This window comes from Ciconia boyciana, chromosome 13 (genome assembly GCF_034638445.1).
Source record: "Ciconia boyciana chromosome 13, ASM3463844v1, whole genome shotgun sequence".
Taxonomy (NCBI): domain Eukaryota; kingdom Metazoa; phylum Chordata; class Aves; order Ciconiiformes; family Ciconiidae; genus Ciconia; species Ciconia boyciana.
Genome location: NC_132946.1, coordinates 16,473,261 through 16,493,963, shown reverse-complemented (window position 1 = coordinate 16,493,963; position 20,703 = coordinate 16,473,261). Strand labels below are relative to the sequence as shown.

Sequence of the window (20,703 nt, the reverse complement as noted above, 5' to 3'; positions counted from 1 at the left end):
AACTTAATCACCTGTGTCAGCTACACACTTTACCTGCTCCTTGCTTTCACTTTTTCTATAACCAAATTGAACATTGATATAAATTATGCAGAACAGAAAGAATACAGACACAGCAGCATTATCTTATAAATACGCATTACCAACAGAGCCCTCAGCATGAGCTGTTTTCCCATTCTGCAAAGGATCTGCAGACAAGGAAACAGTTTCTCATTTCAAATTAGACAAAACTTGAAAAAGTACACATATTCATGAACTGAAAAATCTGGAAAAAAACGGTTCAAGTGAACAGAAATGGCTCATTTCAATGATTTCAAAATTCAGTGCATAACAAGTCCTTTAGGGGCTCCCATGGCAATGAATCATGTGGAGGCAGCCCTTTCCTAGTAATTTTTGAACCCATTTGCCAGATGCAATCAAATGAGAAGGAAGTGTAGTGAACCCTGGGGTGGTGAAATTCCCTTAGGTTTCCCATGGTTGGGTGGAGAAGTGGAAAGGAAACTCATGCTATGTGTGCGTGTCCAGGCACAGGGAAGCCTGGCAAGCGTCTTCCTCCTACACGGAGTGTGTGGAAAAGCTCCAACAGCTCCAAACATTTCCAGCTGGGCTCCTAAACAATATCAAGGAAGAAGCGAGCTGAAACCACATGCTTCACTGTGCCTGGTTGGTGCCTGGGGAATGACATAGGGAGAAAAATTTCTCTTGAAGATTTCTGATCATTTCTAACCATTAACTCAGAAATGCTGAAAGGTTCAGAGAAGGAAATACAGAATGAAGACTCTCAATGGGGCCTCAGGTCTGGCATTTGGTAAATCATAATAATGAGACAATTATGATTGATATGTTTTAGTTTTTATGGACCTTGGTTAAATGTTATTTACGTGTAAAGAGTGGTTCTCCTACCTGTAAGAGTTACAGCCTACCTTTAACATCCTACCGTAAAGAGGTGAAGCCCTCTTTAGCAGCAATGCCCCTCCATGTCAGCTGTGCCCCAGATGTGGAGGGACTGTGCCTAGAGTGCCTCTGGTAGCTGAGCTCAGGGCTGTGCTCTCAAGTTCCTCAAACAGCTCAAACAGCTCAGGTTTTTGTATTTGTTTTCTTTCTAGAAGGGCCGAGCTTGAACATCCACTGATCCTCAGAGCCTCTGAAACCCTCTGCCTGGAGAATCCCCTGGCCCACTCCTGGCTTGTGCCAGAGCCCAGACCAACCTCAGGCTTTGCCAATGGCTTGGGAATGGGGTAAGATAACAGGGACCACGTGGTGCGTTTTCAACCCTGGGACAGCTGAGCAGATCACAAGCAGCCCTTCGTCATTTTGAGGAGAGGTATTTTTATCATTCCCTTTCGACAGAGGGGAAATAGAGTCGCAGAAAAAATAGCTTTCCCATTGGCACTTGGGAAATGAATGGCAGTCTAGATGTCCACGCATGCCCTTTGGCTCTTGGCCAGGGGGAGGCTGTTCCCTGGCCCCACTATTCAGTGGTGTTACGATCCTCTGTGCTCCGACAGGTTGTCTGGTAGGATGCTGCAGTGGTACTTTTTACAGAAGGCTGTAAATATTGCTGATGCTTGCACTACTGGGTCAGGGGTATTTAAAGCTCATGCTTCAGGCCATCACCTGAACCTAGATGGAGCAGAAAGAAATTCCTATATGTGCAGAGCTTCCAAACTCCACGAGGCTGGGTGGGCATTTGTTTTTAACCCTTCTTAAAGAAGGTATTCAATTCTAGGTGATGCCAGGGGAGGTTGTAGCTCTCTAGTCCGTACAGCAGTGATGGTTCGGTGTTAGCTGGAAGGAAGAAGCCTTATTTTTGCTGTGTTTGACTTTCAGACCTTCCTTTGCCAGGTCTGCTACCAGTCACTGGCAGGGCATGAGGAACCGCATGGCCTTTCTCAGGCTGCTGAGCACCACTGCAGGCTGAAAATGCTGCTGCTGTTCTCGTCTGTCCCGGGGGAGCTGTGACTGAACTGACGTTTGCACCTTGCCCAGCATCCTGCATAGGCAAGTATGTTGCCTTGGCAGGTATTAGGGGAGGGAGAGAGATTACCAAATCTGAGAAGCTGCTTTGTGACAGCAATAGCTTGAGCAGAGCCCAGCTTTAACTAGGGTGAACCAACAGTCACTGTGCGGAGTGAAGCTGAGGTCCCACCTCAGGAATATGGGAAGAGCTGAGGTTGCTCCCACATATTTGCCTGCCTGTGGGTATCTCCGGCATCCTCCACAGTGAGGCCTAACCCAGGGTCAGTCCTGGTCTTTAAGCCAAAGCCTGCTGTGCCCTGGCTCTGGCTGCCTGGGGAGAGCTGCAGGCAGGGGATGCGACGTCCGCCCTGGGAGAGAGCTGTGGGTAGGACAGCAAACAGCGCTGGGAGCTGCCGGCGCAGGATGGGGTGCTGGGCTCGGAACAGCTCACTCGGAGCATGGGTAGGACCAGTGGCCCAGGGAGGGCTCCTAATGCCCTACGGGACCCATGAGCCTGACGCCTCTTCTGAGACATGGGCATTCCTGTCTTGCACAAGGTGAGGGAGAATAATCTAATGAGTGCTTTATCATGCTAGACATTTAACAACGTTCTGAATTTTTAGTATTGCAGTAAATTATAAAATAGATTACTGAAGACAAATTAATAGAGAGTATGCCTTATTATTTAAATATATTAATAATTATAGAATTATTGTGATGGAATTGTTATAAATATTTATATAAATATAAATATATGAATGCAGGATATTTATGAGTTCATCATCATATGCAATAAATATTCATTATTGATACACAAAATAAGCTGTGTTTTAAATATAATGTGATTTATATTTTGTAAAATGTTACTAAAATGTTAGTGACTCCTCCCATGAAACACCGTATAGTGAGGGAAGGACAAAAGACTAATAATTGCCTGCAGTGCTGTGCATAAGAAGTATTTGTATTTATTGATTGGTGTTAGCAAAGGTTGTTATCTCTGCTCTGATATGGAATGAAAATAATAAGCTATATTTAGAAATGAAAAAAGAAAGTATTTTCCCTAGCCATCCAAAGAGGCTGGTGCCTCTAAAGGGATGTGAATGTTGTTTGCAGGTATTTCTATTCTCCACAGTCTCCTATTCTTGTTATGCTTCTTATAAACTTGCAAGCAATATAACACAGTTGACGTATCTTGGCCAAATTATTTTTATGTGATTTTTTAGAAGATAAATGGGAAAGATAAAAAAAAAATCAGTCTCCAAACTGTCATGTCCATTTTCCAAAGCCATCTCCCCATGATCCACAGGGAAGTATCATGGTGCCAGGAGCACTATGCCTTCCTCTGCAGTTGTGTTAAAAGTTACACCGTAAGGTTCAACTGACACATTAATTAAAAACCAAAAAAAAAAAAAGAAAAAAAAGCTAAAAGTCTCTGAAATGCCATGGCAATTATGTACCTAAATTGAACTTTAATGAGAGTGCTCAATCTGTGTTGGTAATTGTGGCTGCAGTTTATTTACAAATGCTATGTACCTGCTGATATGCACAGCTGCTGCTGCACAGTCACTGATAGCTGTCCTCTAACATTTTAACAATTGTATGGCCATGGTGGTTTTTTGCTCCTAGCATTTTGGCAGCTGGAAATTCACATGTGTGTTCCTGGAAATTTGAGATGATATGTACAATCTCCCAACAGACTGATGGAACAACTCAAAAATGAAAAGATATTAACTGGTGGTGACACTTACCAGAAGGACCATCCATAGTCCCATGAATGCGGTCGCCAGTCCTCTGGCCCAAGGCTGACTGTCACTTGGAAAACTTGAGTATACATCATGTGTGCCACCATCCCCAAGAGACCTGAGAAGCAGGGATTATAATAGGAATTTTTGTGCTAAAGTTTTTTATAATTCTTGAGATAGCTACTGCTGGAAGTGCTTTGAAAGCTCCAAAAAAGTCTTTGTTGTACTTTTATGCCTTCTATTCTACTGTGGAGGAGGGAGCTGCATGGGCAGAGGGAAGGTGTGACTGAGAGCTCATTATTTTACATCATACTGAATTCTCAATTAAGAGGAGAGTTAAAGAAAGAAAATCGTTGAAGAAAATGTTGCACAATTAGCATCACCACCAACCTTGCTGCTGTAAAACAGGGGTGTGCCACCCACAAGTTATCTCACTTAGCCCATCGCAGACAGGCCTCAGGTAAGAGAATAAGGAGAGATGCTTCTGTAGGCAATGCAAGATTGAATGTGTTAACGCCAAACAACGATATTTTATCTGAACAGTTGCTAAGATTTATAAATTTGAACACTTATAAAACACTTGGAAGTTACACAAGGAAGTTAAGTGAACTCAGTATTCCTGATGATGTGTGGTGAGAGGACACCGTAGGAATACTTCTGAAGGTACAACGTTGATAATGCTTGCTTTTGTGACGGCAGTATATTTTGCTGAGATAACTACAACTGGGTGAAGATTAGACAATGTATTAGACACTCGACTCACTGTGATGTTCAAAAACAGGGTTGCGGTTAGATCACTGAGTTTGCTCTGCCACTTAGCTGGCCAGCCCATATTTTTACATGTAGACATCTCTCTGAGGAAAATGAAACCCCACTTTTCAAGAAGTGGTGGCCAGTAGCAGCTCTGCTGCTTGGAGACTTTTCTAGCTACAGTAACTTGGGGTGTGTCTACTTTAGTACCTAGGCCGTGCAGAATGATTCTCCCAGCTGAGCTCACGAAAGCATGGGTTCAGGCAGGTAAACTATGGGGCAGGATCATCATTTTCCAAATACACCTTGGACCTACAGATGTCAAAAGGCCCTTGGGTCCTTGTGCTGCAACGACAGTTCAAGGCACTTAGAAGTACTGGTGTTCTGCCATGGTGGGGTACAGCACAGTCCCATACGTTACACTTTGCTCCTTAACCAAAGTTGCCATTTACTGTTATCTCTGGCTATCTACTTTTTTCCACAGTTGCCCTTTCTCCATGTGGAAGATCCTGATTTTCCATCCCCAGACCCAAATTTTGGCTCTTCTTTCCTGCTTACTCTCAGAGTCTAAAGCACTTCATTAGTCTCACCAGACATGTGGATGATTCAGTGAAATTCTGGGGGAGGGAAGTTGGGGAATGTCATGTTTGTGTTGTGGATATGTTAAGCAGGACCTTCAGCAAGACAAATGTCGTGTTTGATACAAACAACTGCAGAGGCTGAAAGAAGATATTTTATTACAAGAAGCTGCGGTAATTTGCTCAGCTGCTTCATGTCGGTGTGACACACCGGAAAGTTAGGAGGTGGAAAGAGCAATTCACATCGGAAGAAATGATATTTTGGCAGGGTGGGTGGCCTAATGGGAGCACAGCAAACTGGTACACACCTTGCTTGTTTCTGGCTATATTTAATTTCCAGAATTCACTGTGAGCTTGCTGTACTTCTTAAATCAGTGGATTTCTCTCCAGCTGACAGTTATGGTGTTGATCTTAAAGTCTGAGGTTTGTTGTTCCTATACCTACTGTCAGTAATTTTTCAACCTTAATGAAATATTACAGACTGCCCTAAGACATGTCATAGTCACTCAGAGCCATCAGGAGGTTTGACACGGCCAGGACTAGCTTCAGCAAGGCTGATCCGCTCTGTTCTGTCGTGCAAAACCTTAACGGGGTTTCAGCAATGTTCAGACCTTTCGCTGTGTGGGAGGCCAGGATGACAGTCCACTGATACAGGTGAGTAGGAGCTCATCAGCAAGCCCTGCTGAAACCCAGGGACCACAGTGAAAACGTGGCATTTATTGCTTTATCTACCTAGTGGCGGGGAGGGTTGGGGACGGACGTGCACTGGCTATGCTGCCAGTGGCATTATGCCATGTATCAGCTATAGCAAGTCAGTGTGAGTCTTTCTTTCATTGTGCTGCTTCGTGCACTTTTGGTTTGGTTTGTTCCTGATGCCACCTATCCATTCGGTCTATTTTAGATATGCCTTGCCAAATTCTCTGGGTACTGTTCGTTGTACATTTAATGGTCACATTTTGGATAAAATGACCTGCCTGTAACATAAATCAACAACTGCTGTATTTACAAGATCATATTTTCCTCCAATTGGCTGCTTAAGGCTGGGCAAAGAGGACAAAATGCCTGTATGCCCACCCACCTGGGATCCAGGGCAACAGATGCTTGCGGGTGGAAAATCCTGATAATACAGTGGACTGGAGTGACTGGAGTGGATGGGAGTGCAGGAACACTGACCATTGAGAGTTGGCTTGAGATCATTAGCCTTGCAGGACCAGAGCTGTTTCTAGGTGTCAGTAATGAGAGAGCTTAAAGAACTAAATTTGGAAAAGACAATATATTTTAAAGCATTTTCAGTTACCTTTACTAAAAATATTATTTATGGACTATATCACATTAATTAAAATGCTTTATTAATAATATTACATGAGAGACGTATGTAAGTTTTTTAATTTGTGTAAGGTTAAGAGGGATACCAAAATCACGATGTTGTGGGGGTTTTTTAATGACTCATAAGAGGTTAAGAAACAGCAATAAGTGGCCACACTGTTAGGATAATTTTTCCTAACTTTTAGATGTTGAGCTATGAGAATATGAAGATCCCATTGCACTTTTAGGAGGGAACTCTAGCATGAATTTAATGAGAGGTGTGTTGCTCCAAGGCAAAGTCCTCTTCATTACCTAATTTCTATAAAGCTGTGTCATTATAAATATGCTTTTCTTCTTTCCTCTGATATCTCTGTCACTGAAAATAACAGCTATCAGTGTTTTGGGGTTGTTTTTTTTAAAAAAATTTTAGAATTTTAAAGTTTATATTTGGAACATCATGGCAATGTACTTATAAAGAGGGAAGGACTAAATAAAAATAGAAAGATGTGTAGGAAAGAAAACTTCATAATTCTTACAAAATTTCAAAACTGCAGTTAATGGTGAATAGAAAGAGAAGCAGCATGGAAATAATTCTTTGAAAGCTGAAGCATTCCACATACTTTGATCTTGAAAATTGAACTGACTTTTTTAAAAATCCAAATTACATCCAAAGCTGAAAAATATGCTTTGGCAGTTTTTACCAGACTTTTTTTTTGTCCTCTCAGCTCTACTTCTGATCTAAGTTTTATACCACTAACTGTGTTTCACAATTTGAAGCTATCCCTGAAGATACAAACTCCTTTACAGAAATATACACTGCCTGTTATAATCTCTTTCAGCTTGAAATACAGCAGAATAAAAGGCACTTTTATTGCAGAAGTTCTTTCTGCCAGAGAGGTCCGTGCAGGAGTGCTCACAAAAGCCAGCTGTGGCTGGTTGTTTGTATAAATCCTGGGAAGTGGAGTTTTCAGCCAGCATAGAAGCAAAGGGGCACTTCTTACATGGTTAGGTTTGATAACTTCTTTCAGAGAAGTGGATTCCTCAAGTTCATTCGCTGAAGGGCTCCAAGTACAGACTGAGCATGAAAATAGCCTGGAACAGTTGTTCTGAGAGATGTACATGTCCCCAGATTACTCGTGGGGTTGCTCCTAAGTGCGATTACTAGAACCCTTTTCATTCTCAATTGTGCTAATGAACAAGATGGGCTTGCTTTGGTTTGAAGCATCAAGCCTTCATCTACTCTTATGATTAACATGGAAAAAAGAATTTTCAACACTATGTTTTTCATTTTCTGTTGGATCATCAGTGTGATGATGCTGAAAATGGAGGCTCAGGCTATGGCAATGGTAATGGCTGTGTGGGCTGGGGGGAGGCTAATTACTGCATCGCCGTTGTGAAATCAAGACTATGCATTTTGACTTCTCCCTGGCAAGAGGCAAATTTATCATGCGGTCCTTGTTCCAAAGGAACAAAGAATTGTAGTGAAAAATGTGATAGTGAAATGGGGATAAAAGAGTCTTGTAGCCCCCAGTTTTTATTCTTTCAAAGTTTTAGAATTTTGTTTTGTCGTGACTCCTCAGGCAAAAGGGAAAGGGAAGGTTCATACCTGAAAGCACAGTGAAGACAGCAGCAAAGGCATTTAACTTGAGCCCATCTATCACACTGCTTGAATGAAAGAGCTCGAGGCACATAAGGCTGAATCCGACGACTAACAGCATGATGTATAACACCTCGGATACTACTGATAACCACAGGACACCTGCAATGCACAAGAGCAGCAACCAGTCACTTATTTGGGAAATACTTTCAAGAGGTTAAAGTTGGTAAAAAATAATTAGGAAGTCAGGGATATCTAGGAGTAATTGTGTATTGAAGAGCGGCAGGGGACATGGTTTAGTAGGCATGGAAGTGTTGGGTTGACGGTTGGACTAGATGATCTTAGAGGTCTTCTGCAACCTTAATGATTCTATGATTTTATGATTCTAGGGTGGTAATGATACAGCAGAAAGAACAGGCAGTTTCCTAAGATGTCATCTTGGCTAAAGAACCTCTTTGGGTATATCTAGAACATCTTGGCTCCTCTGACCCAAACCATAGGACACAGAATCCATTTTCCATCCCTGTGTCGTGATTTAGATGAGCAGAATCTAGCACACACAGTGGTGATGGCACATAACACCTTACAGTATATGGGCTGGTGGGAGATGAACAGGCTTGGATACCTTTTTTTCATGAGGCTGTTCAAAGAAAATGCCAGGTTTTAAAATGCTTATCATAGAATAGTGTTGGGCCTGTTATTAGAAACCGGTGTCCTGCAGAATGGCTGTTCTGGCTTGGGGTGTTCGGATCCACTGCACAGACCTCCGCTGCTGGGACCAATATGAAAACTGCCAGAATACCGGTGGGGTGGAGTCAGTTATTTATAACATACTCAGCTGAAGAGCTGCAGGTACAAAATTTGGTCTGCCTTCTGTTTTCCCAACCCCTAGGGACAATCCCTCAGGTGAAGGGCAGAGTTGATGTGCCCTCTCTGACCCACACGTTCTGCAGGACTTTGGGGTTGTGCACAGGTAAGTGGGTCTGGCAGCATTTGGTAGTGGCCGACTGAGACCGATTCATCTGCTGTAGATGTTACATTTGGAAATTCCAGCACAAAGCCTCTAGCAGGATCTGCTGAGTCTTTTAAAGTCACCAAGCCATGGGGTACATTTGAGAGGATGGTAACGGATGATAATATTGAGTCCCTGCCAGATTTCTAATCGCTGTTTCAGCACGAGAATCTGCTAGAATTCCTCAGTACATTTGCTAACCTGATTGCTAGAGAATTCACCTGGAAACAATGAGTAGTGATGGAAAATTTCAGCCTAAGCAGTTGAAACATGGAAAGTTAAGCATCTGAAGACAATGGCTTATATTAGAAAATGTTAGCTGTAACCATAGAGACTGCTACAGGCTTCACTTATATTAATACATTCTCTCCTCACTGTAAGAACATATGAGTGATAATGCCTATAGTTGAGCTTATCAAACCAGATATGCAGTCTCACTTCTATCAAATATTTGAGTGCCCTCTTAGTGACCAGGATGACCCCAGCTTACATTTTGTCTGGGAACTTGTCGTTATAATTGCATCTAATTAATATGTGCTATTCGTTGTTGCCACCGTATCTGACCTTTTGAGTTTTTAAACAATACTACAGAGATAGTAATAAATAAGCCCTTTAATTTCTCACAGTGACTGTATGTGTAATATTGCATCTATCAAGAGCAAACAGCTGTTTATCTCACTTCTATTAGTCAACTTGGTATCAGGGCAACTGGCATGCTTTTCCAAAAAGAAATATGAGTGAGAGACAACAAAGGTGGTGTTTTGCAATACAGCAGGATTAAGAAGGGATTTTGCCTCATTTTCTCACAAACAGAAGTTTCTATGACAAGAGAATGATGAAATGGTTTGAGTTGGAAAGAATTAGATTATGTAAACCTGACCTACAAACTGAGGCAGCAGAGAGCCCTAACTAATGAGTTCTAATTCATAAATGTCTCAGCCCAAACTTGAAAGAGTAATATACAACATATCTGCCCAGATATTTATTGCCATGTTTCAACTCTTGAGGACACTCACTGCTGGTATCTACACACAAGGGCAGTGCTGCAGTAGTGACTGCAGGTCAAGGCTGTGGTGTGGCTCTGTCCTCTACTTCCCTGGGTGAACAACTGGCTGAAGGGTTGGGCTCAAAGAGCTGTAGTCAACGGGGTAACAGTAGGCCGGTGGCCAGTCACTAGTGGTGTTCCCCAGGGCTCAATTTTAGGGCCAGTGATCTTCAATGTTTTTATCAATGACCTGGACACAGGAGTTGAGTGCACGCTAAGAAAGTTTGCTGATGATACTAAATTAAGAGGAGACGTTGAGTCCCTCGAGAGTGAAGAGGCCTTAGAGAGAGATCTTGGTAGATTTGAGTGCTGGGAAATCACCAACCATATGAAATTTAACAAGGAGAAATGCTGGCTTCTGCACCTGGGACAGTGTAATCCTGGATGTACAAATAGACTGGGGGACAATTTGCTGGAGTGCAATCCTGCAGAAAGGGATCTGGGGGTTTGGTTGATGGTTTGGGGGTTCAGTCGGTGTACATCAGCTGTATAAAAGTTTTATCTATTGCCCACCTATGAAACAGTGCTTGAACCTGGATGCTGTAGACACAAGTGTAGTGTGCTTGAGAAATAACAGGAAGCTGAAGAGATGCACATGTCTCTATGGGAGGTTCCAGGTTAACACGTCCAGAAGGCAAGTGAGGGGATACTGCTAGAGGCAGCCTTGTGCACATTCAGAGTGACAGGAGGGCTCTGGGAGGTGAGGGTGGAGGGCGTGGGGGCCCAGTTGGTGTTCTTTATCCTGCTGGTGAAGCAGAAAGGCACAGGAGGAAGGAACACCTGACTGTGGCTGGTGTCACAGGAAGTGCTTTGGCTCCTCTAACCACAGGGCCCTCTTTGAGGAACAAGGACTGCTGAGAGGAATGGGATCCACCTGGTCAAATGGAACGAGTGGTTTTGCCAACAGGATAACCTTGCAAGGAGACCTTCAAACCTGATACGCTGGAGAAGGCTTGTCGTAATTTGAAGAGCTGTAAGGGCATGGGGGACAGTAAGGAAGTGCCAGGGGGCTGGAGCACATGACGTGCGAGGTAAGGCAGGGAGAGCTTCACCTTCTCATCCTGTAGAAGAGAAGGTGAAGGTCTTGCTGTCTACAGCTACCTAATGGAAGGATATAAAGGATAGAGCCAGACTCTTAGAGCTGAACAGGGGTAGGATAAGACAAAATTTTCAACATCAGAAATTCCAGACTGAGCTAAGGAAAAAGGTGGTCAAACACTGGAAGAGGGGCCCAGAGAGGCTGTCGGATCTCTGTCCTTGGAGACTTTCAAATCTCCGCTGGACATGGCCCTGAGCAGCTGGATCTAATGGACATGCTTTCAGCAGGGGCTTGGACTGACGGCTCCGGAGGCCCCTTCCACCCTAAATCATTTATCATTTTTTAATTGTACAGTTGCTAGGTCTAATGTGCTGGGGGAGCAGCAGGAGGGAGGAAGTTAGCTGGGGTAGGGATAACTGGAGTAGAAACAGAGTTGAACTATGGCTCTGGTGAACAGCTCCATGAGACGTGAGTTTTGCTGTCCTGTGAAACCTTTTTCCAGTGAGACACAACGACTGGGTGAGTTTCCTGTGGAAAGCATAGGCAATTCTTTCTTCTTTTTTGGGCCCTGTTCCTATCTGGAAAGGAACTCTATGACTAACTCTCGTGTCTTATTTCATGGTGTACACTGAATAGCTGCTCTGTGCCTTTTTAAAATGCATTTAATGTGGGGCAGGTAAGTCATACATGCAGTGTTTGCATAGTTCTGAGTATGTCCTGTCCTGCCTGCTTTGATTTTGAATTTCATCTGAAATAATAACATCCAGAAAATGCAAGCTATATCTGTGTTTTGCATCTTCCTGTGGCTGCCAGAAGCAGAACAGTTGATTCAGGTTATTAATTCAGGAGACAGTGTCTTTCTGTTCTGTGCTGATGGTGAAGTGATCTCCCACTGCTCTTCTCTCAACATGCGATCCATGAGGCAGTCACTTGGCATCACTTACTTCCACTTACAATCTCTTACAGCCTCCTTCCTGCAAAGTAGAGCTCCTTCTCTTGAGGAGACCTCAGTCATTCCAGGTGACAGGGAAGAAGGTCTCCAGAGGATTTTTCTCTTTCCCTGTCCTTTCTGCTGTCATCTTTTCTGTCTGTCTTAGTTCTCACCAGCCTGTGTCCTCTGCTCCAGGGGTTTGTCTGGCCTAACTCAGCATTTGTGAAAAAAATCTCTCCTTCAGAAGAGTCAGCACTTGATTCATTTGGAGAATCCTACCTGGATGGCCTGTATCTGAGGGTCTGTATTCTTATAAATCACCAGCTTTGTCTCATTTTTTGATTTTTGTCCTGTTTATGCTTCTTCCTTGCCTGATCATCAAACTGACTGTTATGTGTGCAGAGAAGGTGCTATGGGTTTGTGTACAGAGCTCAGCTGGGATGCACCTGCTATGCCAAAGACGTTCCTTGTTAATGCAGAAAGATTTCAGGTTCTGACCTGCCTCCTCCTCAACATGTGCAGCATTTGTCAGACAGTGTGTCTTCCCTGCTCACCTTGTAGGAAATAATGCTGTGACACTGTGGCAGCAATGTGACACCTCCTAGGAAAGGAGAGTCTTTTACTTTAAAACAAAACTTAATCAAAACTGATTTCACTTACACTCCCATATGCACTTTCTCACAAGCACAAGTATGTGCAAGGAGTCCATCCAGCATGCAAGCCCCAAGACACATGTATTCAGTCAATCCTTCCAGGATTCCCTGAAATAATATAGTGGACGTCAGCTGTTGAGTCCTCCTCATGTCTTCTGGGCTTTTTGTAGGTTAGAAAAAATGTGCTAGGTTTGCATGTTCATTTTTGTCCTGGCTAGGAGCTGACAGTGATCTGTCCTGCTGTTCTGTCATGTCTCTGTTACACATCATGATTTATTTGTTGTCTTGTATCTCCCAACCTGGTGTCTGAGAAGCTGCAGGTAGATGGGTACTAGGATCTTGATGACCCACTAATCTCAGTACCATCAACACCTGCTATTCTAACATGCCTTATCCTGCCGTTTTTTACTCTGGTGCTTCTACACCAACCAGTCTATCATGTCCTTGACAGTGTTCTGGACACTGATAGAGTTACTTTTGCATACTGTGAGCCACTTTGGATCTTTGCTCCTGCCCCACAGATACTATGTCACATGTGGGATTGTTCTGAAGCTGGACACCACAGACTGTGGAGCTGTTCCTGAAGGTAGAGGGGTCACCATCTTCAGGACAACCCCCTTGCGAAGCGAAAGAACTGGAAGCACAGGACCTGGGCTGAGCTGCTCACCTGGAACTTGAGATGGCAAAGCTGGGACTCACTGAAAAATTACACATAAGTCAACTTACATCATAGGACTCCTACCTCAGAAGGAATCATATCACCTTCGTATCATCTGATCTCAAGACAGGTTGCATGCTATATGATCACCAGCTTTGCCTAAAATGTGAAAACATAGCCCTGCTGAAAGCACATTTTTCATCTGTGCTTCTGTCATTGTCCAGAGATTCTGATTTCGCAAGATCAATAAACTAGCCAGGACATTACTGAACTTCGTGTCTCTGAGCTATTCGTGTCTCTGAGCTATTGTTATTTCCTCAACAGTGTGTTAACAGATTGTCTTCTCTGTGGAGTTCATGGTGAAAAGCATCAGTGCCACCTCCTCATGGATTTAGCCACTGACTCAGTATTGTTACATGCCAAGGAAATTCATTTTCCAGCAACCCCAAGTGAAGTGAATACATTCTTCATTGTGACTGAAAAGATAACTGTTACCCACATGATTGCTGAAATTTTAGGAACTTAAGTACATCATGAACCACCTGACAAGATCAGTCCCTTGCATTTCTGTCAGACAGTGGAGGGCAGCATCAACATTTTGAAAGAAGATTCATAGATACTGAGTGCATTTCTGCAAAGCTGCTGATCATGTTAAGTGCATCTGCCAGAGACAACGTGTTAACAAAAGGATGTTGCAGACAATTCTGAATGAATGAAACAGACTGAATATTTTTCTGACAGTGAGGTAAAGAAGCTTTACCTCAGCTTGCAATGAGTCTCAGGGCTCAAAAGTTATTCACAAAACTTGAATTTATTTCAAGTCAGCCCTGATCACCAGGGAAGGCACTGTAAATGAACACACTATTACCTCTCACCAAGGAGTGCTCTGAGTCAGGAATCTCCAATTCTGACTTTCCTGTGAAATAGGAATTCTGAAAAAAGTCATAGAAATTCTGCTTAGAAGAACTCGAGGCATCATACCACATTTCAGTGAATTCCTGATTAAGGAATCCAAAGAACAGTGTGATTAATGACTTCCAGGAGTTTTGCGCTGATTTTGACTGTTTGGTATCTAAGTCAAGAAGTATAAATGTGAAACTGGGGTAACTGCTGTTGTCATAGGTTATTCTGTTGGTTTGCATCTGCCCTTTTTCCTTTGGAGTAAGAAAAACTAAGGACCACTCACAATACCCTGAGTGAAAACACATATCAAAATATCAAGTATTCTTTGTTCAAATCCACTGCAATTTCCTGTCACAAAAAAGCAGCTGTTGCTGACTGCAATTTTTGTGTGAGAGCGCTCTGGTTAAACTGACCTCAAGAATGTCAAGAAATTACTGGCATGTGCTTCTGTGCTCTTTCCCCACAACATGCAAAGATGATTATTAGTTGTCTTCTGCTGCATTATTAAAGACATTCTCAGATTCATTAGCAATTTGGACTGAAATACCAAGAACTTGGATACCATCTGAGTGAGGTTATGTGGAGGATGATAAAGAAGCATTTGCTGCTGTTTCTGGAACCACAAAGTTCCATAATTTCAATTGCTGTTGTGCTCCTGAGATTAATACAGCCGAAAAAACAGTTCTAGAGAGTCGAAATACACATCTATACCTCTTACCACCTACATTCACATGAAGCCATGGAGTTTTATGCTAAATATGTATGATTGTAAACCTGTCGGCAAATCGGAAAAGTTGATTTTTGGTGCCAGCTCAGTATGCCAACAGTTTCTGATGCCAGATTGTGAGGTCCCATCTCCAGATGAAATAACAATATTGAAATCCCCTCCTGGCTGCTTCTCCGGGCTGGTCAGGTCATGAAAATTACTGTCAAAGATCCAATATTAGTACATGTTCTCAAGGCAACACTGAAGAGGTGGCCAACAGAGAAATTGCTCTTAGAGTTCAAAGCATTTTTAATCCATAAACATGAGCTGCTTGCTCGTAAAGGATCTCTTCTGGGAAAATCATATTGCTATTCCTGAAGGAGATTGCTGAGTCATGTTAACTATGTTATATGCAGCATAGGCAGGAATTGTGTGCACAAAAATGTTAGTCATGCATTTTGGCTAGTGGCTTGGAAATTATGCCAGCATAAAAACCCCTATAAATGAATGTATTACCTGCCAAGCTATGTGACACTGCCTGCTGAAAGCCCCAACGTTCCCTGAGCAGTGCCCAAGAAGCGATAGTCCAGAGTCTGTACTGATTTCTGAAGGCCCTTTCAGACAGAAAATTTGCTTCCTAATTGGGGTAAACTCATATTCAGAGTGCCTCAGTGAGATTTCATCCTCCTTAGAAACCCCTACTGCCTCAGTGTCTGCTCCCTGCTGAAGACGATCTGTGGTTGCTGCTTACCAGCCCCTCTAATAGCAGAACTGCCCTCCTGGCGGATGAGTTCAAGGGTCTGACCAAAGCAGCCTCATTTAAACTGTCACGCTGTGCCATGCTGTCCCTGAGCAAGTAATCAGGCTGGGCAATGGTGCAGAGAGCCAAAGAGATCTCAGAAAGGTTTATACTTGCCAGATTCCTCATAACTCAGTGTTACACATCTGCTCTGATAGTCAGAGTCTGTCTGAGCTAGGATGAGACATCATCTCAAGTCACTCCTCTGGCGATTCAACCTTGAGCTGGCTGAGAAATTCTGATACAAGCAAGTAGAGGCTTTGGGGTTTTTTCTACATCACACTTAATCATATGACAAAAAACCTCTATATGCTAGAAACAGTGGAGCTGAGCAATGTGTGCTCCTAAATAACTATTGAGATTATCACACCTGACGGAGGTGAAATCCAGAGCACTGCACTCAAAGGACAAGCTGGGTGCTGCATTGTTGAGCAGCTGAAGAGACACCAGTGTCCAAACAACGCTGTCCTGGAGAGTGCACATCCTTCTTACCTCCTCATTGGCATTGCTGCTAGCCCCAGACACGGATGCTGTTACTTGAGGAAGAAAGTGCTCCTGTTAGCCCATGGTTCACAGTCATTGTCCCCAAGATCCCTGAACTGCTGAACAACACAGGGAAACCACAAGAGGCTGTGACAGTCAACTAGACAGATGTCATCCAACGTGGGAGGAAAAGAACCATGTATGAGGACAAAACTTGGTTTTGGGTGGTGTGAATTTGCATGGAGGAAGCCATGGTGCAGGTGTTGTTCCTTCTTTGTGCAAAAATGTTTCATTATTCTTCTTGCTTTCCATGCATGCTGCAGCAGCCAGGGAGATGGAGGAGTTGTCACCCTTGTTCATGTTACCAGCGACAAAAAGTTATGCTCACTTGCTTTTGACAGCCTCAGGTCTGTATGTCCTGCTTTATGAACATAACACTTGCATTGGAGATGGGGGGGAGAGCACCTGTGTACTAGATGGGAATGGTTCCTTCTCCTTGGTTTGTTTTTTGATGATGAAACTCTAAGTCCTCTCCGTAACGTACTGTGTTAGACCTAAACAGTGTGTGAGGGACCCAGAACGTATCTTCTTAGTGACTGAAAGATTGGGGGTAGGCCCTTGTTGTCACCTTCCTGGGAAAGGGAGCAGAGATTGCTGTGGAAAGAGTGACTCTAATGGGCCCCTTGCACTTCCCTATTCCTTATCGAGATCTAGTTCTCAGAAAGATGCCGACCATCCATAGCCTGTGGCACCCACAATGGTCTGCAACATCGGGGAAAATCTAGTTATTTCTTTAATACTCAATTCCAGAGCTAATAGTGTGATGCTGCAAGCATACTGGCAGCTGCAGAACATGTAGTAGGTACTGGGTTTTATGGTGAGTGCTCCGTAGACCTAACGGGTGTTTGGTTTTCTTGCACTACTGATTTTTAAGATGTTCTGTTTACCTATGTAGAATGGCATTTTCTCTGCATTTTTGATCCCGTCTTTGTTCCTCCTGGTCTATATTTGCTGTCCCTGTCTTTCTTGTCTCTGGCTGTCACTGGTCAGCTTTTCCAGACTTACACACTATGTTGGAACTGACACCTGAATCTCACTTTAATCTCTCCTCTTCACATTCAGTGCAAGAGAAAAGAGAGGGAAAAATATACAAATGGGTACACATTGAGAAATGTGCATCTTGTGTGGGAAAAGCATTAAAGTAGGCTTAAAAGGGCCATGTAAATCTCATGCTTTCTCTTCCAGTTGCATTCTGATGGTTTTAGTCATTTGGTCATCTCTGCTGCTCCAATGCCAGGAATTACAAGCCAGAAATATTGGAGTGATCAATAAAAAATGGTGAAAGGAATAAACATTGAGCATGCTGTTGTGGCTGGCATAGGGACTCAGCTCTGAGCAGTCAGCCCATCTGTTGGTTAATGCAGTCTCATAATATCAGACCATCTGCCCGCTCCTCTTGCGCTGCAGTGTAAAAAAACTGGGAGGACAGAAGTAGGCCACAAAGCTATGAGAGACATTCCTCCAAAACAAAGTAAGCTTCATGATCCTAAAAGCCATCAGAGATACGTAAAACTATCTGTTGTCGTAAAACAACTAAGACAGTCAAGATAGATAAAGGGCCAGCACCCAGACAAGAGACTGCAGTTTGCAAAACCTGGGAGACCATCTGATAAACACAATCACCAGAAACGGCTTACGTGAGAGAAGAGATGCCAGCTGCTTTGATTCTGTTTAACTTTAGTTCTTAATTAGTTTCTTTATTTTGAAAGGTGACGTGGAGCTGTGAGCTAAAGAAAATGATTCTTTTCTACACGATGATGTGTTTTCTATGCCTTTTTTATGGTTCTGATGTTGAGCTTGGTTCTGAATTTAATACTGTGTATGACACTGAGAAGACTGTGGAATATCTTTGTGCCTATATTCTTTTTTTCCTGGTGTGAAAACAGTAGAGTAATATAGTGGAAAAGACCATGAAAAACACTCTAAAGCAGGACTACCCTGTATGCCTTAATAGATATATTTGGGCTAAATGGAGCTACGGTGCAGGGCCTGTGGTGTACTTCCATCCTCTGCACTGGGCTGAGAAACACACTATGTTCAGACCTGGTGGCTAGCATTCCCCACAGCAGAAAATCAGTGTTCTCCATGCCTTTGGCATCACCAGTGTGAAAAGCAAGACTGTTGCTTCCTTTCAGGAATTAGAAATTTAGCTTGAATTCTGCTATTAAGCATGGCTTCATCTTTGTATATCTAATTAGCTTTTAAAAATAACTTCAGTGATTCATAATAGATGTGTAAGAAAACACAGATAAAATGTTAATAACACATTTTTTTCCTGCATACTTAATCATAACTCTCCTAATACAAGTGCACAGGTACTTGTCTGTGTGGGTATGTAGATAGCCTATTGCAGATATATTAAGAATAATGTAAGCACAATATGAAATGTTCAAGAAGACAATAGGGACTGTTTTGGAAAGCATACAATTCTTGTGGGAGACCCAGTTACATTTCTTTTCACTGGATGCGGGTCTCTAAGTGGTCCTTTTAGAAAGTCTATCCTCTTTTTTTTATTCTTAGGAACACCTACCCACTCCACCAAAAAGGAGGTTTGTTTTTTAACTTGGCTGTTATGAGTTTCATTTCTTTCTTTCCCAGCCTGAAGTCTGTTCTGTGTTGTCCTTCTCATACAAAAAAGTATTCCCAATCTTTGACCATAACTGTCAAACAGTCCGCTCTATCTCTTTAAATTTTATCAAAACTTTTTAGAGCTGGGGCTGGCAGGGGAGGGATGAGAGGTGCACACAGAGTGCTGCGGGTGGGTACGTCATGAATACATGTGGTGGCATGGTGACTTTTTTGTTTTGTTCTTCATTTCCTACAATGATCCTAATATTTCTTTTCATCTTTTCTTAATCTCTGCAGAGCAGTGAATTAATGTTTTCATAGAAGTGTCTGTCATCGCTCCAAGAACTCTATCCTGAGGGGTAAAAGCTAATTCAGAACCCATCACTATATATGTAAAGGTAGGATTGCTCTTCATGTTCACCACTTTGCGTTTATCAACACTGACTATTAGCTGCCATTTTCAGTCACTCAGTGACTGAGAAAGAAAGATTTGTGAATAGTTTAGATGCCTGTAGTATATCTAGCATCTTTAAAGTTTTCACACTCCATTTGTCCTTTTAGCTGAACCTTTTAATTTCTTTTAATTAGCTCTTGTTTTTCTTGCATTTCCTTCTTCACAACTTTTTTTTAACTTTTATTGCTTCTGCAACGATGCTGAATTTGTCTATGTTAGTCACAGACACAAGGTATCTCTTACTAACATTTTGAACCAGGTTCTTCACACCACTCAGGAATAAGTCAAGAGTTACAAGTTCCCCAACTAATTCCTCCATGCTCATAAAGTTTATTCAAATTTTAGTCTCTACCTCATACCAAGTGTGACATTTTCTCAGTCAGTGCATGGGGTTTTGAAGTCTACTCCTACTGTTTTGTTTTCTGTCCTTGTATCTTCTCTGATATTGAGTTTAACCCTGCTACTGTAAGCCGCCCCAGTGGGTGATCACTAATATAATTCTGTATTTTTTATCTGAGCATGGAATCCATCCATAGAGATTGTGTTGCCCATTAATGACATTACCTTGTTATTCTGATTCAGCTTTAGTACATGACATCTGCTTTGTCTTTCAGTGTAATCAGTATGAAGACGTTATTGTCCCACTAATTATCTTTCTCCCATCAAATTTCTGGTACACCTATTATGTCAGTATCCATTATAATCAGGCATCTAGTTTCTCTTCTCATTAATTGCTATTGTAGTGCTGGCTTAGAAGCATGTATATATTTGGCTCAGCTTTCTCTTTTTCCGTGCTGTGTTTAGGTGAGACTTTATTTGTTTGTTTGCTGTTTGCCATGTGCTATCTTAGTTTTGCCAGCTACTTTTTAGACAATACAGAATTTTTATTGCTTCATCTCTACAGGATGCATCATCATGAGCTGTGTGGAGGACAAGCAGAAGGCATCTCCTACCTCTGCCAGTACAGTCTCTAATTTAAAAAGTCCCCTGTAACATTTTGGACTGTTAAACGCTCACTAGCAATGAGCATTTTCCTTCTGCAAGGTTTTGCCTTGCCTTAAGCTCTATGGTCTCTAAAAGGTCTTGTTTATTTTATGTATGTGAATTTCTCTGTAAATAAGTAGAAAGCAATGCAATACAGGCAGTTGCTGATCACCTGCTGCTTTGCCATTCATTGTGGGTATTATTCCACCGATATCATAGCTGAAGCAAGTGGGGTGCCACAGAGCACTACAGTAACTTAGATCAGATTGTACCATACCTGTAAGGAGTTTGTCCTGTGAATCCTGTCCTATGTTGACGTGGCCATCTCTAAATTTTGAGCCAACACTGCCCCTTTGAGCCTGTTCCTGAAGCAACTTCTCAAGAGGACACCTCAGGCCAGAGCACCTCATTTCACTATGTGCTGCAGGTGCTGCAGGTGTTTGGAACGTGCCTGAGTCTCAGCCCCAGTGAACACCATCC

The 20,703-nt window shown here is 42.6% G+C and overlaps 1 protein-coding gene across 1 annotated transcript in view; it reads right to left on the bottom strand.

Moving 5' to 3' along the window:
- Positions 1-20,703, bottom strand: part of GSG1L (GSG1 like) — a 51,970-nt gene that overhangs the window by 8,587 nt on the left and 22,680 nt on the right. The window contains exons 3-4 of the mRNA XM_072878409.1: positions 7,938-8,090; positions 3,705-3,816 (exon numbers count right to left, since the gene is read on the bottom strand). Coding sequence (XP_072734510.1) covers positions 3,705-3,816; positions 7,938-8,090 — 265 coding nt within the window. The remainder of the gene's footprint in view (positions 1-3,704; positions 3,817-7,937; positions 8,091-20,703) is intronic.